The 23,752-nt window shown below is 36.4% G+C and overlaps 3 protein-coding genes and 1 non-coding gene across 5 annotated transcripts; all 4 read right to left on the bottom strand.

Annotated features, from left to right (window-relative positions):
• Positions 1 to 410: 410 nt before the first annotated feature.
• On the bottom strand, positions 411 to 7,859 carry LOC129881029 (uncharacterized). Its single transcript, XM_055955343.1, has 9 exons — positions 7,716 to 7,859; positions 4,210 to 5,860; positions 3,775 to 4,001; positions 3,371 to 3,703; positions 2,460 to 2,706; positions 1,856 to 1,984; positions 1,557 to 1,772; positions 1,125 to 1,248; positions 411 to 857 (listed from the first exon to the last, which is right to left on the bottom strand). The coding sequence occupies exons 2-9, from the start codon at positions 5,755 to 5,757 to the stop codon at positions 622 to 624; spliced, it is 3,060 nt and encodes a 1,019-aa protein (XP_055811318.1). The 5' UTR covers positions 5,758 to 5,860; positions 7,716 to 7,859; the 3' UTR covers positions 411 to 621.
• A 933-nt stretch (positions 7,860 to 8,792) lies between these two features.
• TRNAC-GCA (transfer RNA cysteine (anticodon GCA)) lies at positions 8,793 to 8,864 on the bottom strand. Its single transcript has one exon. It is a non-coding gene; the product is annotated as a tRNA-Cys (tRNA).
• Positions 8,865 to 9,730: 866 nt separating this feature from the next.
• On the bottom strand, positions 9,731 to 17,126 carry LOC129881028 (elongator complex protein 1). Of its 2 annotated transcripts, none has more exons than XM_055955341.1 (6): positions 16,749 to 17,126; positions 15,478 to 15,802; positions 11,484 to 14,541; positions 11,020 to 11,118; positions 10,612 to 10,930; positions 9,731 to 10,015 (listed from the first exon to the last, which is right to left on the bottom strand). In XM_055955341.1, exons 1-5 carry the CDS (start codon positions 16,905 to 16,907, stop codon positions 10,621 to 10,623), a joined length of 3,951 nt encoding a protein of 1,316 aa, XP_055811316.1. In that variant the 5' UTR covers positions 16,908 to 17,126; the 3' UTR covers positions 9,731 to 10,015; positions 10,612 to 10,620. The 2 variants fall into 2 exon arrangements, with proteins under 2 accessions (XP_055811316.1, XP_055811317.1); XM_055955342.1 differs by having other exon boundaries at positions 15,478 to 15,799; positions 16,749 to 17,125.
• A 640-nt stretch (positions 17,127 to 17,766) lies between these two features.
• Positions 17,767 to 22,019, bottom strand: LOC129881027 (ACT domain-containing protein ACR9). The gene is made up of 6 exons (XM_055955340.1): positions 21,676 to 22,019; positions 20,367 to 20,585; positions 20,178 to 20,283; positions 18,821 to 19,169; positions 18,277 to 18,561; positions 17,767 to 18,199 (listed from the first exon to the last, which is right to left on the bottom strand). Exons 1-6 carry the CDS (start codon positions 21,827 to 21,829, stop codon positions 18,053 to 18,055), a joined length of 1,260 nt encoding a protein of 419 aa, XP_055811315.1. The 5' UTR covers positions 21,830 to 22,019; the 3' UTR covers positions 17,767 to 18,052.
• Positions 22,020 to 23,752: the final 1,733 nt, after the last annotated feature.

Raw genomic sequence — 23,752 nt, 5'->3', positions numbered from 1 at the left:
TTAAACACCATTCACCTTATTCTTTTCCATATTTTTTTTCTAAAGAGACTTGTTTTGAAAGAAAAAATGAACACAACCCAGAAAGCTGGTTGTTTGCGACATTTTTGTAAGGTGGTGTCGATACAATTGAGACATTTTTTGAAAGAACAAACTATTATATGTGTATACACAAGTCAAAGTTGAACAAGTTATGATCACCAATTTACCATACAGCAAAAAAAAAAGCATATCGAATTAATTTGGTATGATATTGATATAAGTATGTTTAAAAACCGAAATTACCAAATCAAAGTTTCAAATATTGTATCATACTACCATTTTCACCCCTAGTCTGAGGGAAAAATAAGAACGAAAAAGGAACGTCAAAAGGATTGAAAGAGGTAACAGGGATAAGTCTGTGAGTCTATTGCTGATCAAAATTGTTTAACCAACTGAAAACGTATACTTATGAAAGCATCAGTTGAACTGTTTAATTGACTGAAAAATAGCACAAACAAAAAGGCCTTATTTTTCCAAAGAGAAAAATTAAAACTCACACTACCAGGCAGAGCGATGGCTAAATATTCTATTGTCGTGTCATTTTTGGAGGCCAGTGCTATGGATACATGAAAGGTTCAAGCTTCAGAATGGATTAATTGGATCCTGTTGCAGCGCTTTCTGGACGAGCTCAGTCTGCTCTTTCACATGAACCTGGAAGAAACCAGTGGCCGTGGCAGCAGAAGGAGCACGACCAACATACTTGATGTCATCCATGTTACCTCTGCCTAGTGATTTCATGGCAGTACAAAGGCGTGGTGCAATGTAACTGAATGCACCCATGTTCATTGGCTCTTCTTGGCACCAAACTATCTCTGCGTCTGAAAATATAGAAGTTTGAATTAGTTATCACCAGATTTTAGTGCCATGACCTTACTAACTCTAACCACATGACAATTGGTTTGTCTACCCCTATGCGGCAGTCCTGGTTAGATGTATGCATGCAATCATTCAGGGATGCTGGTTGTGCATGTTGTGTGTTTACCACCTTAGTTATGCAAATGTAATTTCTGGATAAACATACATAGGCGTAGATTTTCATTTAATTTCATGAGAAAAAGGTAGCCCAAATGTTTCAAAGGACATACTTGGATATCGCTTCAATTCACGCTGGATAAGGTCATACGGGAAAGGACAAAGCTGTTCCACCCGACAGATAGCAATGTCTTTCCCATCAGCTTTAGTTCTTTCTTCATCAAGCTCATAATAGACCTACAAAGCAGGCATGAAAGAATAATTTAACTCTGCTAACTCGAGCGAGTAAAAGAACAGTGTTATAATTCTTTAATAATATCATGTATGTTTTACATTATCCAAGTGACTTTAGTTGTTTATATTGTGCATCTAAAGATGTTTGAATCTGCATGGTGAGAAAAGAGAGCACTAAAGAATGTAAATATCAAAAGAAAAATTTAACTCATCCTGTATCAGTAGGGTGTTAAAAATTGCATGTCACAAACCTAGGAAGAACATGATCATAAAAATGGGATCAGATCAAAAGGAATACGTATGTTACACACCTTTCCTGAGCAAAGGACCAACCGTCTGATACCCTCTTCAAGATCTGAGTGGTCATTCTGATCTTTTATCAGACGCTTAAACCTGGTTCCTTGTTTGTCAAAACCTGGATGGCCTTGAACATCATCGAACTCAGATAGATTTGACTTGCAGCTCTTGTGACGAAGCAAGTTCTTTGGGGCCATCACAATGAGAGGCTTACGGAAATCTCTGTGAATCTAAGGAGGGATTGCAACTTACATGAGAAAACAAAGGAGGCAGAAAAGTTCAAAAATCTTAACAAGCTTGCAGCTGCACTTACTTGACGCCGCAAAACATGGAAATAATTTGCTGGAGTTGTTACATTCACCACCTGCCAATTACATTCCTGAATCTGCTTCCGTAATGTAGGTTCCATCTCCGGGATAACAAACGGGTTGTCATCACTCATCTGTCGTGGAAAAGCATCTCATTAAATTGAGCAAATTACAAAGGTGATATACTATGTTGAAGCAATCAGAGGAACACAGGTCATAACCCTAAAAGTAGAAGATGCAGGACTCTAAAGGAAGACAAGACATTACAAGACCCTGTTGGTAACTGTTTGAAGTATTCACTTCACTGTAGTACATGAATTGGACATTATATTCTATATTATAACCTCTTGTATCTTATCTTTTAACCATGCCCATATCAATATTCACTTTACTACATAAATTGGACCTTATTTTCTGTATATTAACCTAGCACTGAGTAGCACACTTCTAAGCACAATTCCATTCATTAAATTTCACATGGTTCCACAACCTCTTGTATCATATCCATATTCATGACTAGACAATGCTCCTTAGCCAAAATGCAAAGGAAAACTTCCTAACTGTCAGAAAGTTTCAGCTTTCTACTAGTGAGAAGAACAGCTGATGCACCTGGAGGAAACGTTCCAAACGTCCACTTGAATGCTCAGGGCCCTGACCATCATAACCATGTGGCAAAAGCACAACCAATCCAGTCTGGCGCAACCATTTCGCTTCTCCACTGCTCACAAACTGGTCAAATATTACTTGAGCTCCATTAGCAAAATCACCAAATTGAGCTTCCCAAATTACCAACGAATTTGGATTTTCCATTGAATAACCCAATTCAAATCCCAAAACACCAAACTCTGAAAGGGAGCTGCATAGAAATGCATGAGCAAGCAGAGAGTTATATATTGATCTTAAGGCTCTTATATTAGATAAATAGATATTGTTAATAAATAACTATATTCCAGAGACAAACATCCACTCCAAAAACATAATAACTCTTCACGACTTACTCAACAGACTTATTGAAACTTAATCATACTCTTGAGAACATAAGAAAAGACTAATAGCTTCCTAGCTTCCGAGGAGAGGAACAAGGCATACTTTACAGCAGAAGAAAGCATAAGAGAAACCAAGACAAGGGACGTAAGACAGACATGAGTGACTAGCTCAGAAAGAAACACATTTCTGTTGATTTGGTAAACTAAGGAGATAAGTATGTGCTCCTAAAATGGAGCTGGATATCAAATGTGAATTTTAGAGTAGATTGATCAAGTTCTTCAAAAGAAAAGCCGTCACTGAAAAAATCAAGAATCAAGTTAAGCATATTCTGACAGGCAATTGGAAGTGAATTTACTCAGCCACCGGACTATTTTCCACAGCAACTAGCATCAATCAGCAGAGATCAAACCAAAATTCAATATCCCAACGAATAGAAAAAATACGCATGGCAAGCTGGCATACATAAAGGTGAAACACCTCAAGAATGCAACCTCGTAAACTGGATTAAAAATAAAACAGCTATTAGAATATACCTGTTGCTCACAGTGAACATCTCTTCATTTTGGTTCATCATAACATGATCAAGAGGACAGTACTGTGCCCCTGTCTCCTGATCATGAATAACAGAATGTCTGTGACTGAAAGTACCTCTCTCAACATCCTGACCACTCAACCTAACATGATTACCTTCCACAAGCAATGTTGCAAAAGCAAGTGCTTCTCCAACAGCCCAGTCAACACCCTCCCCTGTCTCAATCATCTTTCGACGGTCATCAAAAACCCTTTTTAATGCCCTGTGAGGCTTAAAACCATCCGGAAACGTAGTGATTGCTTTCCCAACATTCTTCAAAATCTCAGGTTTGACACTGCAGAATAGCACCTATCTTGAGTCACATGATTCAAGCTTAAAAATAAACCATTTAAGTTAAAATCATACCCGGTGTTTCGAACACGTGAAAGCTGTGAAGGAGACTTAAAACCATACCAAAAAGCAGAAAGCCAATCTCTTTTTTGAGGCACATAGTCTTTACTAGCAATGAACTCTTCATTAAGGATTCTATTGATCTTATCATGTATCTTTTCCACGTCATCTTTTGCCACCTGACCGGAATTTAGGAGTTTGTTTTGATAGATCTCCAACGAAGAAGGATGATTTCTGATGATCTATTGCAAGACATAGAACGACAAAGATATCAGTGCTTTGAATATAAGAAGATCCCTAATTCCAGTAGGAATATAAATGAATTTCTATCGCACTTCACAATTCGCAGTAGAAAGTTAAACAGAGTAACCTGTGCCCCGAATCTAAAACTCTAAATATAGTAATAGTTATCTATAATTTATAAAGCACAAAAACTTAAATTGAACTAACCTTATACATTTTAGGCTGGGTGAAGGATGGTTCATCAATTTCATTGTGTCCAAATCGACGATAACAGACAATATCAACCACAACATCAGCGTGGAATTTCTGGCGCCATTCTGCAGCTAGTTCACACACATGAGCAACAGCCTCAACATCATCACCGTTGACATGGAAAATTGGAATATTCAAAGCCTTTGCAACGTCAGTACAGTACTGAGATGATCTTCCAGCCGTTGGATCAGTAGTGAACGCCACTTGATTATTCACCACAATGTGAATGGTCCCTCCGGTTGTGTAATTCGGAAGAGCACTCAGATGCAATGTCTCATAGACAACACCTTGGCCTGCAAAGCTACCATCACCATGGAGCAAAATACCCATGCTCTTTGTTCTATCCTCATCATTCGTATAATATTGCTTTGCTCTAGTTTTTCCAATAACAACTGGATCCACAGCTTCCAAGTGACTTGGATTTGCAACCAAAGATAGATGAATTCTTTTCCCGCCCCTAGTAGGCCGATCATAAGAAGTTCCCAAGTGATACTTGACATCACCAGTTCCGACATAACCAGCGTCATCCCCAGGTTTTATACCACCGCTAAACTCGCTGAAGATCTGCTTTAGTGGCTTTCGAACAACATTACCTAAAACATTTAATCTTCCTCTATGTGGCATCCCAATAACTATGCTCTCAACTCCAAGATCTGCTGCCCTATCGAACATCTCCTTCATGCCAGGAATCAAGGTCTCACAACCTTCAAGCCCAAATCTCTTTGCTGCCGCCCACTTTGTAGCCAAGAAGTTCTCAAACTGAGTACTCCACATCAGTCGGTCAAGAATAACTTCCCGTCGCTCACGATTGTACTCCATAGATGTTGGGGTTTCAATCCGCTCTCTCAACCAATTGCATTTATCACGATCAGAAATATGCATGTACTCATATCCAATGCTTCCACAATAAGCCTGCTCAAGCCGTGTTAATATTGCCTTCAAAGTCTGCACAGGACGATTCTCAGACAAGAATCCAGACATCTTCCAAACACCAAGGAAGAACTCTCTATCAAGATCAGCTTCAGTGAACCCATATAATGCTGGATCCAAATCATCAGGTATTTCCCTCGCTTCCAAATCTAATGGATCAAGTTTTGCTTTCATATGACCATTAACCTGATAAGCTCTCACGAGCAACAGAAGTCGCATACTCTCTTGAATCGTCTGGCCTGAAATCCCGGGCGACGTGGCAGCTTGTCCCACAAAATTCCTGAAGAAGTTATCCCATGACTCATCAACGCTGTTTGGGTCTTGTTCCCATGCTCGCTGGAGCTCCTCAAGATAGACGCTGCTCGTCCCATCTAAGAAGCTGTCGGTCAACTTGGAAAGTGGCACTGGTCTTGGGACTGGAGCAGCTTGTGCCTTTGGCCTGACAACTGTGGTATGAAAACATTGACCTTGTGAAGGAAGTATGCGAGTTCTTGGGACGTAAGAACCACCCTGCGACAGAGCCCTTCTAATAGCAAGCTTTGCCACACTTGAGCTAGCTCTGAACCACGCCATTACCGTGACTTAAATTATGAAATCTAGATGAACTCTTCGAAAGCTTTGATAATCTCTTCACTTAATTCAAACCTCAACAACAATCATTATACATGGATAACACCTAGGAAAGGAGCATGGAAAATATTAGAATGAGTATTAGTGCCAAACAGCAAACAACATGCAATCAACCAACATCTATTGATTATAGAGTTTTCAATCAACCAACATCCAAAATAATTTAGTAGAACATTGCATAGACTCAGCAGTATATTATTTAAGGAGGAAACCAAACGTCAAAACCCCTAAGCGGTAACAATTTAGTAGTTCATTTTCCCTGAAACAACAATTCAACTTCCACTGGATCTAAAATTGTAGCCTATAATCTCCTAAATGAACAAAATATGGCTGGGAAAAGAAGAGATATCAAACGAGTAGCTTCATGAATATAAATTCAAAACCTCATATTGTAAATCAATCTACTAGATCTCAATTCCAAACTAATCGGAGTCAACTACTATAGAATTCCTACATATCGATTCCACTACAAAATTAGCATTCCACTATATTTTTGCTAACCATCAACCTACCAAAACCTCCTCTTTCACACGTGATATGTGTTGTCAAGTTCATATAGGCGGTTTAACCCTGTATTACAAATGGAACACCAAAATTATACTGAACTGCAGAACATCGGCACAAAACCTCATATTGTAAATCAATCAATTATACTTCAAGCTCATACTAGTTGGAGTTTACTGTATAACTCATCACTCCGTTCCAATTTGTCTGTCTTACTTTTCTTTTTAGTCCATTTTAAAAAGAATGCGTCTTTCCTTTTTTGACAACTCTTTAATTTTAACTTTTCACATGGCATGTTTAAAAACACAAGATTAAAAGAGATAATGGTACATTCTACATATCTTTAATTTAGGACCACAAGATTTAAAAGTCCTTTTTATTTTTCTAGACTCCGTACCAAGTCAAAACCAGACAATCAAATTGAAACAGAGGGAGTACTTTTTTTTATCCAAATATCACTCCATTCATGTCCAAACGCCTACCTTTTTTTACCGCTCTCTAAGAACTCCCACCCTTTTTAGCTCCCTTGGTGATTCGAACTCACAACCCAAGGGTTGTAAGTGAAGGTGCTTACCATCCGAGCAACTCTCTCTTGTCGCCTACTTATTTTTCATTTAGGTATTGACATCTTTGTTATACAAGACATAAGGAATATATGTATGCAAATTAAGCATTCGGCTATGACCATTCACCTTTACACATACATTGTACTGGCAAGTATTACACACCAAGATTATACTGAAGTTAAGAACGTCAGCAAAATTCAAAACCTTGTATTGTAAATCAATCATCTACACCTCAATCTCATACTAGTAGTTGTAGACAACATAAATCCTATATATATACATTTCAGCAACAAATTTAATCATTCGACTATATTTATGCTAGCCATCAACCTAACACAACCTTTCTCCTTCACATGTGCAATGTGATGGCAAGTATATACTACTATATTCATTCAATGCAATTTAAGTATTGGACACCATTCTCCTTTACACGTGCAATATGTTGGGAAGTAACACACACCAAAAATTACACTAAATATAAGAACATCATCGAAACTCAAAACCTCGTCTTGTAAATCAAGTTGAATTAGCCGTGGTGAACAAAAGTTGGTCCTGACACCACAATTATCAAAAAAAATAAAAAATCAATCAATCTCATACTAGTTGGAGTCAAGGGCGGCTCAACCCTAGAGACACTACAGCAGTCGCTTTAGGCTCCAAAAAATAAGGGCCTACAAACGGAACACCAAAATTACACTGAATCAACGAACATCATCAAAATCAAATACAAATACATCAACATATACAGCTCAAAAAACGAACAGATCTTAAAAAAATACATAATACGGAAAAATGAATGAACAGTACCGGAGAAAAAAGATTTGATGATACCTTAGAAGTATAGAAAGAGGAGATTCGGGCTTCAGAGAAACCCTAGAACGGACATGGTGAATGAAAAAAAAATTGAAGGAGAAATGAAAGGATTCAACATTGAGCGGCTGCTATAAACTTGTTGAGAGCTGAAGAATGTGTGTTTTTTTTTTTTCAATTTTTTCCTTTTTACACTACCCGTCACTATAGGTACTGGGAATATTTATTTATTTTAATTTTTTTCATTTTTGTTTTAATTAATTAATTAATGAGCAAAAGATTATATATAAAAGGAAATTTTATGAAAAAAGGGAACATAATCTTTTTATTTTAGGAAAAAGATTGAATTTTGTTTATGAAAAGACATTTTATAAACGTAGAAGATTACAACAACAACAACAATACAATGAAATCCCACAACGTGGGGTCTGGGGAGGGTAAAGTGTACGCAGACCTTACTCCTACCAAGATAGGACGGATGTTTTTGAAAGACCCTCGACTCAATAAAATCATAAAAGCATAGAAAGAGGTTGGATACGACATTTATGGGAAGACAAATAACGAGAGCGACAGAGATAAAATAGAATAATCAAAGTACAGAAAGTGATAGATAATAACAGAAATCCGAGCACAAGAAATTATAGTGCACTAATGCGCCTACTAATAAGAATGAATAACGAGACTATGTACTAGCCTAAACGTAGAAGATTATTTTGACATATTAACTATTTGACTAGTACATCTATGTATCCCCTTCGGGGTGGCTTAGTGGAGGTCTTAAGTTCGAAACCTTTTGTTAGCGAAAGCAAGGGGTATACCTTCTAGATTGAGCTTGTCGCACCAGACTTACCTAGTGTGGGTTACCTCTCTTATATAGTTTGTGAGGTATTGCATAGGAGCGGGTGTTTTATCCTATGCACACCCAAAGAATAGTAACTGCAGGTTTTCTTGTCATAAAAAAAAACATCTATGTTAAGCTCGATAGGAAGCATTTTAATTTGTTATCAATTCTATATTGTTTATGAAAGATTATTTTTAAAAAAAAAAATCTTTGTTGTTTAATTTTAATAGAGGAGACGAAAACAAGACTCAAAAAAGAGGGCCCAACCGGGTTCGAACCGGTGACCTCTTGATCTGCAGTCAAATGCTCTACCACTGAGCTATGGACCCTTTGTTGTTATGTTTAGTTAATTAAATAATATTATAATTATTAAACAAAGATTAGATGAATTTCACATATAAAAGTACAAATTATGAGTATCTTAATTGCTTGATAAAAGTTTGTTCGCCTTACAATAGTATCAACTATACATGCATTTGTTGTACTAATGAAGATTAAATATTGTCATCACTTTTGAGTAATTTCAACTTCAGGCGATTCTCGAGGAAAAAAAAATAGCGAAAAAAAGTTATTCCCAGAATAAAGACCAAGAGGAAGATATAAATTAATACTTCTATAAATTCGATAGTAAAAATACATAATGCCATGTTCAACCACTTCATATCTGCTTCGTCGTCCCTTTCACTCCTCAACTAATCTCTACATTCACTATTTTTCCCCCTTTTTAGCATTTGCTGTTTTTGTTTTTTGTTTTTTCGTGGGGCACCCAAGGGAAGGGGTGGGGGGAGGGGGGGATTAACTAGATTATATGACAAGCATTCAAGCAACAACAATAATATACTCATCATAATCCTAGTTAAATGACAAGCACAACAACATATCCAGTGTAATCTCAACGGTCAGTGATAGAGCATTTGATTGCAAATTAAGAGAGGCCTAAAGAAGGTAGCATATACGTAGATCTTAGCCTTATCCTTGTGAGGTTGATAAGTTATTTCAGGTAAACCCTCAGTTCAAAAGAAATGATTTCGACAAAAATGTAAGCAAATATAAAGAAAATCTTTCCGGTGATGCTGCATCCAAGACGTATCATTTAGGACCGGTGGCGCAAGGTTAGTTTAACCCATTTTAAATAAGTTGGCCTCACAGCGATAAACTGATGATTGGCCTCATTTCTGAAACAGACCAAAACAAATCAGTTGAATTCCATATGTTGGAAGCCAATAAGGCAATTCATCATTCTGCTAAAATAAGCAAAGTACAGAAGATTACATTAACCAAAATAAGTTGAAACCTACAACCTGAAAGTAAGAAAGTCATTCAGTTGGGATACGACTGTCTACTAGTCAAGAATTTGGAACTCCTCGGCGATGAATGAGAACTAGAAGAAATTTTGACTTCTGCCATCTCGTATGTTCAATAGTGCTTCCGACCCACATCAGCCGAGATAGGATGACATTTCAGATTATCAACGACATGCCTGCTAACATACAGAAGATAGTTGTAGCAACTTATCTTTTAACAGCAAAGACATGAAGAATATCATACAACAAATGCTATTCAAGCAAACTTCACAAATAGAAGATTCCGTTAGTGATTTATTAAAAGAGGAAGATTTCTATTGCTATAGAAACTAAGCAAATAAAACCATCTATGCTACTCAACGCCTTACAAAATGAGACACATGTAGCCATACAAGCCTGTGAAATGAACACAAGATATTGACCAAAGAATTTTCAGGTGAAAAATCATCTAGTAAGTTAACTCTTCAGGTTAAAAAGAGCATGGCAATGTTTGTGCCCTTTCATCTATAAAGAAAGAGAATACTGTGTCTGATATGCATATTTTTCAGTTATCTCTATCTAAAACACAGTTAGGCATATGTGTTGGCAATTTTACCGGATTTTGAGTGTGTGGAATAGCTTGTTAGCATCTTTCTTAACATTACTGGCTGCTGAAACAGTAAAGGTACCATCACCATTATAAACTACAGACCCATGCTGAGCTCAAATCAGAACCCTCGGGGAAGACCAAAGAACAAGTGTAACATATACGAGAGAGAACCAAATGACGTACCTTGGCATTTCAAATCAAAACTTTTGACTGCCAGGAGAAAAGCTCTGAATGCTGCATTTCTTCCTTTATTTTGGGAATGTAATTCTCCAGAACATAGAAATGCTCATTAATTCTATCATTTAACATGGCCTCGTCAGCTAATTTTACAGCTGCCATTTGGGACAGTTGAAAATTTGTAGCAACATGCTGCAACTTCCTGGCAATATCTTCCTTTTGCAGCATCACAAGGCATATCAAGAGAGATTTTAGCTCACGCTTAGCTCCAATAGTCAGAGACATCCCCTTTAAATGCTCTACCAAACCCATCTCCTCACCGGGACTAAATTGCAATGTACCATAATGACAAGGATCAGGAACTAAACTAATTTCAGCATCAGAAAGAAATATGACATTTGCATAATCACATACCTTCCAGCACGTATTTTCCCTCTATTCCGTTGACGTCTCATGTCTCTCGCTTTTGTACTAGCTCTGGAGTTGATAGATGGAGCTGATCCCTTTCTTGTCCTGCTTATGAAAGAGTTATCAGGAAGCTGAACTTTAAAACATACATTTCCATGGAAACAGAAGAAATTGGTTAATCATTTTCCATTGACAAATTCCAAGACATTTTCCCCCCTTGGTGTGTGATAATGAAAGGGTGAAGGGCATAAAGTAGCTCCTACACAGTGGATAACAGGAAGATACAAGGAAATAATAGGTCAGAGGGTTATCACTTACCAGTGCATATATGAGAGTATACATTCCCCAAAAAAAAAAACGAGGAGCAATTTTTGGAAAAAAGGAAGGTATAGCATGACATATACCATGACAAGAATCAATTAATTAGAAGAAACAATAAGACATCCCAAGATTGCTTAAATATCACATACCCCAAGGTATATGCACTCATTCCACTGAAATTGCTACTAGTTTCAGAAGCAGTATCATGATCAAGCTCATTTATTGATCGCTCATCCGACTGTAGCTTTGCAGCAAGTAATAATCTCCGTTGTCGAACACCTAAATAGCGAGTCAAGTACTTCCCCACTTTCTCCAACCCTTCCTCATATTCACTAGCCAATGAGCTGGCACACTCAAGTGATGCAGTCCTTACTTCCAGGACCAGATCGTCTCTCCTATGAAGAAACGCAGTCCTCAAAGCTTCTTCCCATTCCCTTGCACTGACCAAGAAATTAATACCAGCACTAACATCTGTGCAATACTCCAAAGCTATTTTTGCAGCATCCCCTGGTTTACCAAGTGCTTGGAGTTCCTCGCAAAGCTCCTGCGCTAGTTGCAGGACTTCCTCCTTCCCTAGTTTAATGAGACCAGCTGCTGTCAAAACTCCACCCCAATTACCACACTCACGATAAGCCTTCAAAGCTTTATCCAAACAAGAACAGCACAAATATGTTGCAGCAGCATCCTCAAAGCATTTTGTGGAACTAAAATGATCTCCCCAGGCCTCAAGTACCTGGTTTCTCTTGACAGAGTCAGTGATCAATTGGAGTCCCGAGGGGAAAAGTTGGGGATTTTTCTTCATGAGAATCATAGAATCCTCAAAGTAAGCATCTCCTGCAGAAACAATGTGCTGAAGCGCAGCCTCAAACCTCTGCAATTTAAGGTCTATATTGTATCGCATTAACACTATTGGCATGTTTTCTAGTTCTTGCAGATAGGGAAGAAATTCTTTCGGGTCCTTTTGTGAATTCAAGGCGACGATAGCTGCAAGGTTCAAGTCATAAAGACCTAATGCAGCTTCAAAAACTGCCTCTGAATCAGACAACCACAAAAGATGTTTTAAAGCTTCCTCAGCAGAAGGGTAGAGTTCCCTTCTCAGTTCATCTGAACCCGATAATTCCTTTTCTCGGATTATTTTTATTCTCTCTAAAGCTTGTTCAAGAGCTGGAGGGTCACTTCGAGCTAAAGTGGTCAGAATGCAAAGTTCTCTTGCAGGACTTTCCGTTACATGCTCCTCAAGAGCCTTCCTTATGGCCAGCAAGACAGAGTGGATCTTGCTATTCCTATGAGAACTCTCAAGGTCTCCATGTTCTACAGCTTTAGCCTCATTGTCATGAGATAGGGATATATAGTTTTTGTACAGCGTCTCCATGATATTTTCATTCTTTATTGAACAGACAAATTCAGTTATATAACTTAAATTGTTCACTTGCTTGACAAACTCAGCAGCAGACAGAACAAAGTTTTGCCAACCACAATGGTCAATAATAACATTGAAATCAATTCTTTGCCTTCTTACCATGAGTAATGCATCTTTGTAACGCCCTTGGATCAAAGCATTAATTATTGAGGCTAGGACCAATTTTCTGGGGTAGATGCACTCAAGATTCCCTCGAACTGTTTGAAGTATGATAGCAGACTCGTCGCTGTGCAAAACACCTACAATTCTGGCACCTCTTTCCCATATTTGAATATAGTTTCTTTCATCTTCCCATTTTCTGTGCTTGAAAACTGCCAGGAAGTTCCCATACTTAACCTCCAGTTCTCCTTTCAGGATATCACTAATATCGACGACAAACAACAAATCCTGCTTAGTTGCAAGAATCAAATGGGTGACAGTATGGTCAGCAGAATTCGAGTAGAAAGAAAAACTGCTGCAATTGTTGCACAATATCCTTTCACCAACAAGCAATCTACCACTGTCATCAAGACCAAAAAGCAAAGCTTTCTGTGGTAAGCAGCCTCCAATTTGCACAAGATCCATCCAGGGGCAAGACGAAGAAAAACTCATATCATCACGTTTCTGATGAAGCCCTCTGGCATCGGCCAACTTCAACACATACTCAAACACTTTCCCACCATCAAACTGAACATATGCTGAGCAGCCGTTTCCCTGGTCAGGAGCTATACCAATTACAGTACCTTCAAGAGATAATCTATTCAAACCTTTAGCTTGCCAACCAGAGCATGTCACTGAATTAGGAATACGATCTTCAGAACACATAAGCTCAATTTCTTGTAGGCAATACATAGAAAGCTCATCTGTAGAGGGCTCTTTTATTGCTGAGTTGCTAATTAGATTATGGCTAACACCAAGAAGCTTATGTGAATCCATCCATGCAAGGTGAATGAAAGACTTATATCCTGAATCAAAAGAGACAGCCTCAACATCAAACTCTTTACCTTCTAGCTCCTCCCAACAATCAATTGCAGGAAGCTCTACAACACATAATCTGCTATCTGACAAGGATGCAGCCAGGTGATTTATAGAACTTCTAGAGCAAAATGCCATACTCTGAATGGCAGAGGGAAAATTCAAACAAAAGAGGTACATAGGTGGTGGGATGAGAGATAAAGAAAGAGGAGTTATTAGTATCTTGGAGTCATCAATTACAAGTGCCACTGAGTTATTCATGACAGCTGTATTCCAGACAAAGTTATAGGTTGTGATATGCCCACTTGTAGTCCAAGAAACCAACTGTAGAGGTTTTATCGGATCCCACATGAATCTGACTCTGTCATCCTTCGTGTATCTGATTTCTTGTTTCAAGTACCAGTGGTTGTTACTTAAGAACCAGATCTTCAGAGAGTCATACTTTTCACCTCTGACCACAGCAGCTAGAAGGTCTGAGTTACAATTCCACTTCACAAATTCTACAGTAGCATCAATTTCTACGTTGAGGCAAAATGAGCTTCTTTCTAATCCATTCCTCTCAAAGAAAACTATAGATGGGCATTTTCTATCTTCCTTTCGGTCATAAACTGCAGCAATTTTGGCTCCACTGGGCATCCAATCCAACGCTGATCCCATGAAAGGATTTGATTCTGAAACAGAATGGAGTACCCCTGAGTCCCGTTCCCAGATTTTAAGCTTTTTATGCAAGGTCTGAGAATTATTCACCCTGCTTAGCGTTGCAAAGTATTTGCCATCACCTCGCCATGAAATTGGGCTCTCCGGCAAATAATTGGAAGAGTAAGTATGTTCATCTGAATTAACAGTGCAATGATTTTCAGTCATTTTCTAAACAGAATCATAATACAAATTTCAACCACCCAATGTGTGCAACCAAATATGAAAATGTACATTCAAGTTACATTCTTGAAAGAAAATATGTTTGCGAGAAAAGGTAAGAGTGAAGACTTCAATAACTCTGTTAGTACACTCAATGTATGAGACATGCTATCATATTACCTTTTCGGAGAGGGCAATATAAATGGAGGACCTGTTCACATACTTGCAAACTGAAAATCAAGAGTTAATATAATGACCTTTGCATGCTTCAAAGCTCCATCAGAATTAAGTCAGCATGCTAATCTTTAATACCACAAGAATTAATATATTCACAAGCGGAAAACCAGTCGCATTTTGATATGAAAACTAGCACATACATCAAAGAACTGGACAAGACACCAATTAAAAAGCCAGCAGACATTCTTGTTACCTTCAATTACTGTACAAGTTTATCATATTAAACAAAATTTCAGATACTGTCTGGAAAGTGCATAGAATTTTCAAATAATTATGATACTAGCTAAACCAAACTAGAAACAAAATGTCAGATACTGTATGGAAAGTAAACATAATTTTCAAATAATTATGAAACTAGCTAAACCAAACTAGAATTGCCATTTTCTGCGGTTCAACTTTCTTTAAACATAAGAACATGTTTATACGGTTAAATCCAACACTCTTGATATTATACATAGCTTCAACCTGGAAAAGACAACAGTAAAATGATCCCAATAGAGGAAAATATAGTAACCAAAAATGATGCCATGCTTGTGATTTTAAAGAATTTGATCTTCAAAAAAGTGTTCCTGAAATGTACGTATAATCACCAAAAGAGCATTTTCAGGATGATAGAACTTTACTAGAAGAGATAAAAGCATTTATTAATTCAGATATAGGAAAGAAGTCCTTACGTACGTCAGAATCTTCAGGCAGATCATCAAGAGCCATCTCATATAAAACATCCCAATCGGGTGTCATCACTAGAATCTGTCCAAAACCAGTAATTACACCAAGAAGATCTCCATCTGGACTAGGTGAGATACACTTTACTCCACCCTCCAATCGGCCAACAATTTCTGTCGTATTATCATCTGCATTGTATAGCAATAGAAGACCATACGAAGTCCCAATAATCAATGCTTCTTTTTCCATTAAATAATCCATGGAAGTAATGAAATCCCCAGGCTCTAAATCAATAAGGTTATCTGCTATGGAATTCCAAGCTCCTGCATTCTGCTATAACACCAAGCTAGTCAGAGAATATTTTTTCTGTGAGGACAAACTTACATGTAAAGAACTTACTCTAAATCCTGCGCCCGTAACAAGACCATTCAAATTTTTTATCTCCGTTATTGATGATAATAGTGATTATTAAATACAAACAACAATTTGGTAAAGTGTATATGAACTGTGAAGAGGAAGCTAAGTAAATTCATAGTGTTGGTCTGACTACATAATACTTACCAGAAATTAGGAAAACCTTATAAGGCTTTTGTTGTTGTTGTTGTTGTTGTTGTTGTTTGCAAAAAGAAAAATTCAAGTATTCAACCTACGCTTTGGTTGTTTAAAAAAACAATCTTTTATCCAAACTTCGGAAAAGAAAAAATAACCTTCTTTGATGATAAACTTTTCAAAGTAAGCGAGGAAAGCTAAAACCTTTGCAAACAAAGAAAGTTTGCAAGCAAAAATTGAGGACGAATAATTTTCACCACTCCCCCAACTAAAGGCCAGCGCATACATAAGAAGAACTAACTCCAAATCGAGGACACACCACAGGCAATTTAAATTGTTTATCTTAATCATTAGCGATAATACTCCATCTGTCCCAATTTATGACACACTTTTTGCTTATCTAGATTCAACTTGACTAATCTTCAAAGTTAAATTAGATTATATCAACTCAATATTCAAAAAATTAAAATATAAATATTCAAAAACTATAAAATTGTATTACAAGTTGCAACTGTAATCTCACAAGTGGGATTTTGGGGGCAGTGTGTACGCAGACCGGAGAGGTTGTTTTCGATATACAACCAGACAATTCTTCTCTTATCAATATGATTAAAAAAAGCACATCTTTAACGTGTTCTTCAAAGTTCACATAGTATGTATCAACTATGTGCAACAATTAGATTAAAAATTTAAATTTAAAAAAAAAGTGCAGCAATTCCTAAGAACTTACATTAGATGATGGAAGAGATAAAGTGTATATGAAGTTTGAAGAGGAAGCTAAGAAGAGACGATTGCGTTCGACGTCAAATGCTGCAAAACTGATAACTTCATCTTCGGATTGTAACTGAAGCTTCGAGAATTTCCCCTTCAATATCTTCAAATTCTTCATCTTCTATTGCCTCTTTGTGTTACAATCGGAATCGAAGAATTGCAGAAACCGAAGATGATGATGAAGATGGAAGTGGGATTTTGGGTTTTTAAGCGGTTGCTGAACCCTAGAAGTTAGAGTGAGGTCTTTTAGGGTTTAAGGTCTGTGGTAGCTACTCATCAATGTTTACGGTTCAAGATTGGCTACACCTAAGTCGGTAGGCGAACTCGTCTCAATATGGATTATAAATCGTTCATGTTTACTAGTTTAGGCAATAGAAAAATAAAATAGAAAATAGCTGGTCTAATAAGTGGAAAAAGAAAAAAATGGATAATTGGGATTGAAACTCGTCAAAAATGATAGTTAAGTGTATTTTGATCATTAATTAATTAAATTTTTAGCTTTATTTTCACCTAGTATCTGATAACGCATTGCATCCCAATCAAATTTGAATTCGTTTTGAAAAACTTTACATTGAGAGTAAAAGAGCTATTCTACTAAGACTCGAATTTGAGAACTTGATAAAGAATAAAAAAATATTTATTACTTCATAAAAAAACGCAAAAAGATAAATCACTTAAGCAAATTGGAGGTAATTGTCCTATTATGATAGTTCAAGGACAATTTTAAGCGTGTGGCAGGCACGTATTTATTGGACTATTTATTATATGAGATTATTTAAATGCAACTTCCAAAATTAATAAAATTAGAGAAACATTAAAGATATTATAAAATGATATATAATCTATCTTGCGCGCAAGTCAACTATTTCATTAGCAACTGATGCGGAAAAACATTACCTATATATACATTTTTATCTTAAAATAGACCAAATGCACACTTGTCCATAACAACATAATATGCAGAAAGGGAAGAGAAATGGTGAAATAAAGGAGATCCTATTATATCAAAGATAAAAGAGACAAACATATGATTTAAAGCAGAGGTAGTATTACATTGCAACCTCTCATAAAACTCATACAGCTAATGTAACCCAAAAGAAGCCTAGATAAGTCACAGAATCAGCTCTCGAGGCGATGGTTCTCCGATGGCTCGGGATTCTCCTTAAGCTTCCATTAGTTTTCTTGCAGATATACATACATGGTGACCGTTGGACGTTGCTGAGCTGAGTTAAAAGATTTGATGCCATGGTACATTTTAAATTTTCACCAGCCCATAAGTGTTTTTTTCACTCTATCCATGATTTCAGTCCGAGCTTTCCTGCTGGCTAATGGGTACTCTGGGCTTTCATCCAAACGGAACCTATAAACTTCCCACTGCCTCTCTGCTGTTGAATGCCTTGAAATTTCAGCCTGCAAAAACGTGTATCCGTTAGAGCCATGGAAGCAAAAACGTGTATGGAAGAGAATTTGAGCTTATGGCTACTTACAGAGAAAATACAGATCCCGAGCTTTTTTAAGGCAAACGTGACATCATAGAAAACACGCGGCCTTCCCTTTCCAGATAACTCAACAGGATTGGCAACCAGTAGTTCTGTATCTGGGCCACGACTAGCAACAGTGACTCGAAGTGGATGAAGCATCTCTTCCTTCAACCGAGAACACAAAGATTTTATGTTCTCATCATCGATAATCTTTTTCCCATCTGTACTCTGGATAAATAGGTCTATAATGCGATAACCCTTGGCGATAGACTGGATTCTTCCAAAAGCAATCTAGACGTGAAAATAACAGGCACATATGTTTGATGTCTGAGAATAAGGCAATAGCAAAGACATTCCAAACTAGAAGCACCAATGAAGACATGAAGAATAGATAATCACATTTGTGATAGTCCCAATCTTTTTTGTTTCTACACATCAAAATTTCACAGGACATAAAAATTTGGGAACCATCTCCACATTGGAAGCTTACAACACAATTTGATTCCAGAGAACAGGCATTCACTAAACCGTTAGTAAAATATATGGTTACCTGAATATCACAGTCCTTTGAAGTCCTCAAAATGTCATAGATGAGACCCTTTTGATCAACACATTGTATTTGAAACAACGTATGGACTGCGCTCAATAAGTTATCCACGGTGATGGTTGCCTTCTTTAATTTTGCCGTATCAGAAGCAGAGGACATGGGAACTGCTTCATTAGACAACTCACAACTAAACAACTCTTCTGCAACTTCTTGTGGAAGAGAAGTGAATCCTTGCTGAACTTCACATTCAGGCCCCGACAATTGAAGTTCACAGCTAATGCAATATTCTCCCAGAACATCGCTTAGATGTTCACATGTCTCATCTCGTCTTTGTTTCGTATGCAGCAAGTCCCTGATATGCAAGAATACCAAGCAGAAATGTAAATATTACAACATAACAGGCAATTACGGATAACTTTTACTATTATGCTTAGCTTTTTCCTCATCTGATAGTAGGAGATGAGCATCAACTTTAACAGCCCAACAGTTAAATCATATGGTGGAAATTAAGTTGAATTACCAAAAGGATAAACAACAGACAAATCATAGTATTCTACAATAAACACGTGAATATATTAGCGAAGAATCGCAGCATAACTTGGGGGCAGGTTTTTGTGGAACATAAGTGACACCTGTAATTATTTTCTGTAGTTAAACAATCTGGTTGTTTTGAGATTTATATTATGAAACTGTTAACACACCACCAACAGCATCACCATTCCATTTGCAGTCAACTGTTCAGTTTTCTGGTAAGAAGTGAAAGAATGATAAAATACTTCCAACAATTAATAGAAAAAAAAAGGATTTCTAACAACTACTTTGGCTGAAAATATTGCATAACCCTATGAATACACTTCATGCTAAAGGCAGAATCAACCAACCTCAAACAACTTGGGGCTATATGATTCCTCTGTATTCAATTGCACTATACAAAACAAAAATTCATTCCAAAGAAAAGGAAAAAATTACTGCTAATTTTCGTAGAGAATTCACTAAAGGGCATCAATGTCTTTAAAATTTAAGATCTTACAGATTGGTTCGAATTTTGAAATACAAGTGTAAGGACAGCATAATGCTTGGGAATTGAGTTTGACATTGTTTGTTTCACCTTAATTGTTGTTGGACTTGGTTAATACTGGTCACTGGTCAGTTATAAAAGGGACTTTGTTCAGTCTAATAGCCAATCACTGTGTATCTGGTTCAACCATCAGAGATGGCATCGTCTTATGGCATTAGCAGCATCAATAAAGATGCAGCAAGGCCACAGAACCAACAATCTTATACTAAATAGAGTACCATAAGCCAAATAGGTTAAAGATCAAAGGCGGTGTAAACCTGTTGAGAACTTCAAGAGACTTACATGCCATCTGTTATGAAGAAGAGATCCAAAACTTTGTCATCTGGTGTTGTCATAACTTTCACTCTTTGAATTGATAGCTCAAGCTCGCAAAGGATCTTAGTAACATCTAAAAAGCACAAAACATGAGAACTTTATTAAGCCGTGTGCAAGTCAAAAAGAGCACAAAAAGTTAAGACGCATTATACTTACCATGTAGCAACCCTTTCCTGTCTAGGCAAAACACCTTCAGTAGGTAAACTGAAGGCGGTGCGGAAGCAGTGGACTGTTGGTTTAGGTAAAACGAAATCATGCACGAGGGACATGTAGACATAAGCCTATTTTTCAAGCTTCCCCAATCAACCTTTAGCGAGCTTGGACGTGGCACAACCCACAGCACTATGTAACACCATTTCCCATCGGTGGCAAAATCTGTATTAATTTATCCATCAATATCATATAGCACATTAAGTAGCTATCGTGAAGGCATTATAAAAAGACAGCATCACGGCAATAATATAGCCAACATACATTCTGTCAGAAAAATGCAAGAATTTGAAGCTATATGTAAACATGAAAACACACTAGTTCAACTAAAGAGTATTCTGACACTCCATCTCAAGTAGTTTGTTAAGTACCTTTAAAGAGAAAACTCAACTTGAAAGCAAGCAACGCAATGGTTTATTAATCTCTTTTCTTTTCTCCCCTCCTCTCCCTCTTGACACAGAGTACTAAACATAGATTGGCAAACTAGAAAATCAAAGCTCATCTATTAACATGAGGCCTCAGATTCAAAACCAAGCAGAGGCAAAAATACTACGTTTCTTCCCATCTGTCACAACCTAGGCGGACAGAGTAATTCGATACCTATGCTTGTGGAGGTAGCAGGTAACAACAACAAACCCGGTGTAATCCCACAAGTGGAGTTTGAGGGTAGAGTATCCGCACACCTTGCCCCTACCTTTGAGAAGAAACAGAGGTTGTTTCCAAAACATCCTTGACTGAACAAACAGTGAATGAAGAGATAGCAAGTACCCTCTAAAATTAGTTGAAGCGGCCGCAGGCTAACCATTCACCAAGGTTATTTAAACAAAAAAAAGGGCATATTTTCCACTTTTTTGTCAATGAGTCAGAAGATTAACAAACAAAATCAAAAAATTTACACAAAAAGCACAAACCTTTAGCCACCATTTCAGTATTTATTGAACTACCCAACATATATCATACATGCAAATCAACCACAAACCATCAGCTTATCAAGCAAAATTAGCATTCTATGTTAAAAACAGACAAATAGAAAATCAGAATTGAAATCTGCCAAAAATGGGATTTAAAAAAACACAAAAAGCCAATAATTCAAAAATGAAAATAGATCTAATGAAAGAATAAGAGGTTTCACAAACGGATTTTCATAAAAATACGAAGAATAAACACGCAAAGAAGCCAAAGAGGATTTAACATTTAATATATATACATAAAAATAAACCATTTAAACCGCATATAAACAGTATAAATAGCTTACCTCCACGAGTAACATAGAGTCCGAATTCAAGTACAATCCGGCAAAGGTCACATCCAAGTCCAGTTTTATCGGGGCAATTCACGGTGATAGAAGTCGGGTCACCCGATTTCTGTGCGTGTTCAATCAAAACGACATCGTCCCATGCAATTCCCATTTTCTTTAAGAATTTCACCGGTACCGGAGGGTATATATCAGAAAATTCTCCGGGAAGAATTCACCGGTGACCGGCGTCTGAATTTGAGAGATTTATCCGGGCGAATACATATATATATGAACTTTGAGGGGCTTTAAAGACAAAATCGCCGCCCCCTGTTCTGCAACAAATCGATGCGTTTATTTATTCTTTTCAGTGATAATAATTTGTTGAAGAAGAAGTTGTTTGGTTTGAAAATGGGACCCACATACAATCATAGCCACGTCAAATGTGGTTTGGCATTTTTCACTACTACCAATAAAATAATCGTGGTGTTCGGTATTTGTATTGGAGTCTATTAATTTTGATAGTATCGAAAGATTCTATTATCTCTGTTTTATTTTTACTTATCATATTTTCCTTGGCAGGTATTAATTTTGACTAATCCTCGAACCTAAATTGATTCAGAAATAATATATCTACCTTCGTGAGGTCGTGGTGAGGTTTGCGTACACTCTATCCTCTCTAGATCTCATTTGGATTTCACTGAACATGTTGTTTTTATTTTTGTTCGGAGCTAAATTGAAATGAATTAATTGGATAGTTTAAGTTTATATGTTCGGAAATAATGTTATAAGTTGTAATCTATCTCATATTAATATGATGAAAAATATCATAAAAATGTTGGCCAAAATCCATTTTTAAAATGCTCAATATTAATATTCTATTTGACGGTAATTTCTATAATTATTTAAATGCACTAAATCATGAGTTAAGGATGAAGCAAAATTACAACCTTTAAATTCAAAGACAAATTGAAAATGGAAACAATTATGAATTTTGAAATTTGTTATATCTGCATATTTAGTGGATTTATCTGCCCCTATATTTATTACTAAATCAAAATTATTAAATTTTGTTGCATTTGTACTTTCATGCTAGCTTTGAGTTTCTAGAACTTTTTGGACGTACTAAATCACGAGTTAAAAATAAAGTATCATGCTACAATCATGAAATTTAAATTTTTAAAGAAAGATTTAAATTTTTATGAATTCTAAAATTTGTTGTCTGTGCATATTCATAGATTTTTTTGCCCTTTTATTTTTTATTAATCAAAATTTAATTATTTCAATTTTTTAAATTTAGATGTTCGAAAATAATATTATAAGTTGTAATCTATCTCATATTATATGATGAAAAAATATTGTAAAAATGTTGGTCAACGTTCATTTTTAAAATGAACTCAATATTTTTAAAATGAACTCTATATTGATATTCTACATATGTCTCTACTTATCAAATGAGACTTTATTTTCATGGCTCAAACTCGTGATGTCTAGTTAAAGACGAAGAAGTATTTCACCACGGTCTTTAAATTTAAAGAAAAATTTAAAATTTGAAGTTTTATGAACTATGAAATTTGATATATGTGCAAATTCAGTTGATTTTTCCGCTTCTATATTTGTTATTGAATCAAAACTATTAAATTTTATCGAATTTGTACTTTCTATACCAACTTCGCTCCCTATATTTGACGGTAATTTCTAGAATTATTTAAATGGCCTAAACCAGGAGTTAAGGATAAAACAGTATTCCACTACAACCTTTAAATTCAAAGACAAATTCAAAATTTAAAAATTTTATGAATTCTAAAATTTGTTATATGTGCATATTCAGTGGATTTGTCCGCCCCTATAATTATTACAGAATCAAAATTATTAAATTTTGACGTATTTGTACTTTCATATCAGCTCTGCCCCCTATATTTAACGATAGTTTCTAGAATTTTTTTATACGAACTAAATCACGAGTTAAGAAGGAAGTATCACGCTACAATCATTAAATTTAAAGAAAAATTTATTTTTTTATGAATTCTAATTTTTTTGTTATTTGTGCATATTCATAGATTTTTTTCGCCCCTATACTTGTCATTAATCAAAATTA

The sequence above is a fragment of the Solanum dulcamara genome, chromosome 2 (assembly GCF_947179165.1).
Source record: "Solanum dulcamara chromosome 2, daSolDulc1.2, whole genome shotgun sequence".
Taxonomy (NCBI): Eukaryota; Viridiplantae; Streptophyta; class Magnoliopsida; order Solanales; family Solanaceae; genus Solanum; species Solanum dulcamara.
This window is presented reverse-complemented; position numbering and strand designations above follow the sequence as displayed.